Below are 1,263 nucleotides of genomic sequence, written 5' to 3' on the forward strand. Positions count from 1 at the left end.
GGTCTTTGATTTTAAGCCTTTGACAAACAAAGGAGCAAAGTGAGAAGGTTCCCCTTTTATACTGAACTCGCGTGTTGGAAACATGTAAGCAACACAATGTGAGGACAGAAAAAAATTTGTTTTTAATATTGGAGACTGCAGATCAAGTTTATCACAGCAGGGAATTATGACAGCACTGATTTTAGGAAACGTGGCAGCTTTCAGCAACACCCAGAGTAGGAAAGTGATGGCTGTTGCTGAACAAACTTCATTTCCACATTCATTCAATTGCCAAATGAAGTAAAACAGCAAGTGCCTACATTTTTAAGTATAGATTTTAACTAATGCACATTTTGTATGACAAAACACATGTTTTACTTGGACATTGATAAGGTATTAAGCATTCTGTATCTTTATTAAATATTTTTCAGATTCCTCGGTCTGTCTGCACTGAGAGCTGCAGTCCTGGATTCAGGAAAGTTGTCCTGGAGAGCAAGCCTGCCTGTTGCTTTGGCTGCACTCCCTGCCCAGACAATGAGATTTCCAATGAGACAGGTGAAGGACAAGTCTTTCAGAGGATTTTCCATTTTCTACACTTTCTTTTTTTTCTTTTCTCTTGAAAAGATTTTTATTTTATATATATGATTGTTTTATCTGTGTTTATGAAGGTGCATCATGCGTTTGCAGTACCCACAGAGGCTAGAAAAGGGCCCCATGTACACCCTAGAATTAGAGTTGACAGATTGTAGGGAGCCACTCTATGGGTCCTGGGAACTGAACCTGGTTCCTCTCCAAAAAGAAGTACTCTTAACAGCTGAGCCATCTCTGCAGCCTTTTAAATATAAATATTTTTAAATTACACTTTAAAATTAAGGATACATACATATACATACATACATGAGGTTAGAGAACAGCTTATAGGCACTTGGCACACATTCACCCATCTCACTAGTCCATACTGTATTTTTAAAATACATATTTTTTCTTTTTTTTTCTTTTTGTTTTTTTGACACAGGGTTTCTCTGTATAGCCCTGGCTGTCCTGGAACTCACTCTGTAGACCAGCCTGGCCTTGAACTCAGAAAACCGCCTGCCTCTGCCTCCCAAGTGCTGGGATTAAAGGCGTGTGCCACCACCACCCGGATTTTTTTTCTTTTTTTAATTAGATGTTTTCTTTATTTACATGTCATATAATATTTCCAGGTTCCCCTCCCCTTCCAAAAAATAAGGAAATAAGAAGAAAAGAAAAGATAAAAACAAAAACAAAAACAAACCCCTATTCCTC

General features: G+C 37.9%; 1 protein-coding gene across 1 annotated transcript in view; it reads left to right on the plus strand.

The window, feature by feature from the left end:
- LOC116076490 (vomeronasal type-2 receptor 116-like) overlaps window positions 1-1,263 on the plus strand; it is a 9,103-nt gene that overhangs the window by 6,336 nt on the left and 1,504 nt on the right. Inside the window, exon 3 of the mRNA XM_031350330.1 lies at window positions 411-545. Within this exon, the coding sequence (XP_031206190.1) occupies window positions 411-545 (135 nt within the window). The remainder of the gene's footprint in view (window positions 1-410; window positions 546-1,263) is intronic.

This window comes from Mastomys coucha, unplaced genomic scaffold, assembly GCF_008632895.1.
Source record: "Mastomys coucha isolate ucsf_1 unplaced genomic scaffold, UCSF_Mcou_1 pScaffold4, whole genome shotgun sequence".
NCBI classification, from domain to species: domain Eukaryota; kingdom Metazoa; phylum Chordata; class Mammalia; order Rodentia; family Muridae; genus Mastomys; species Mastomys coucha.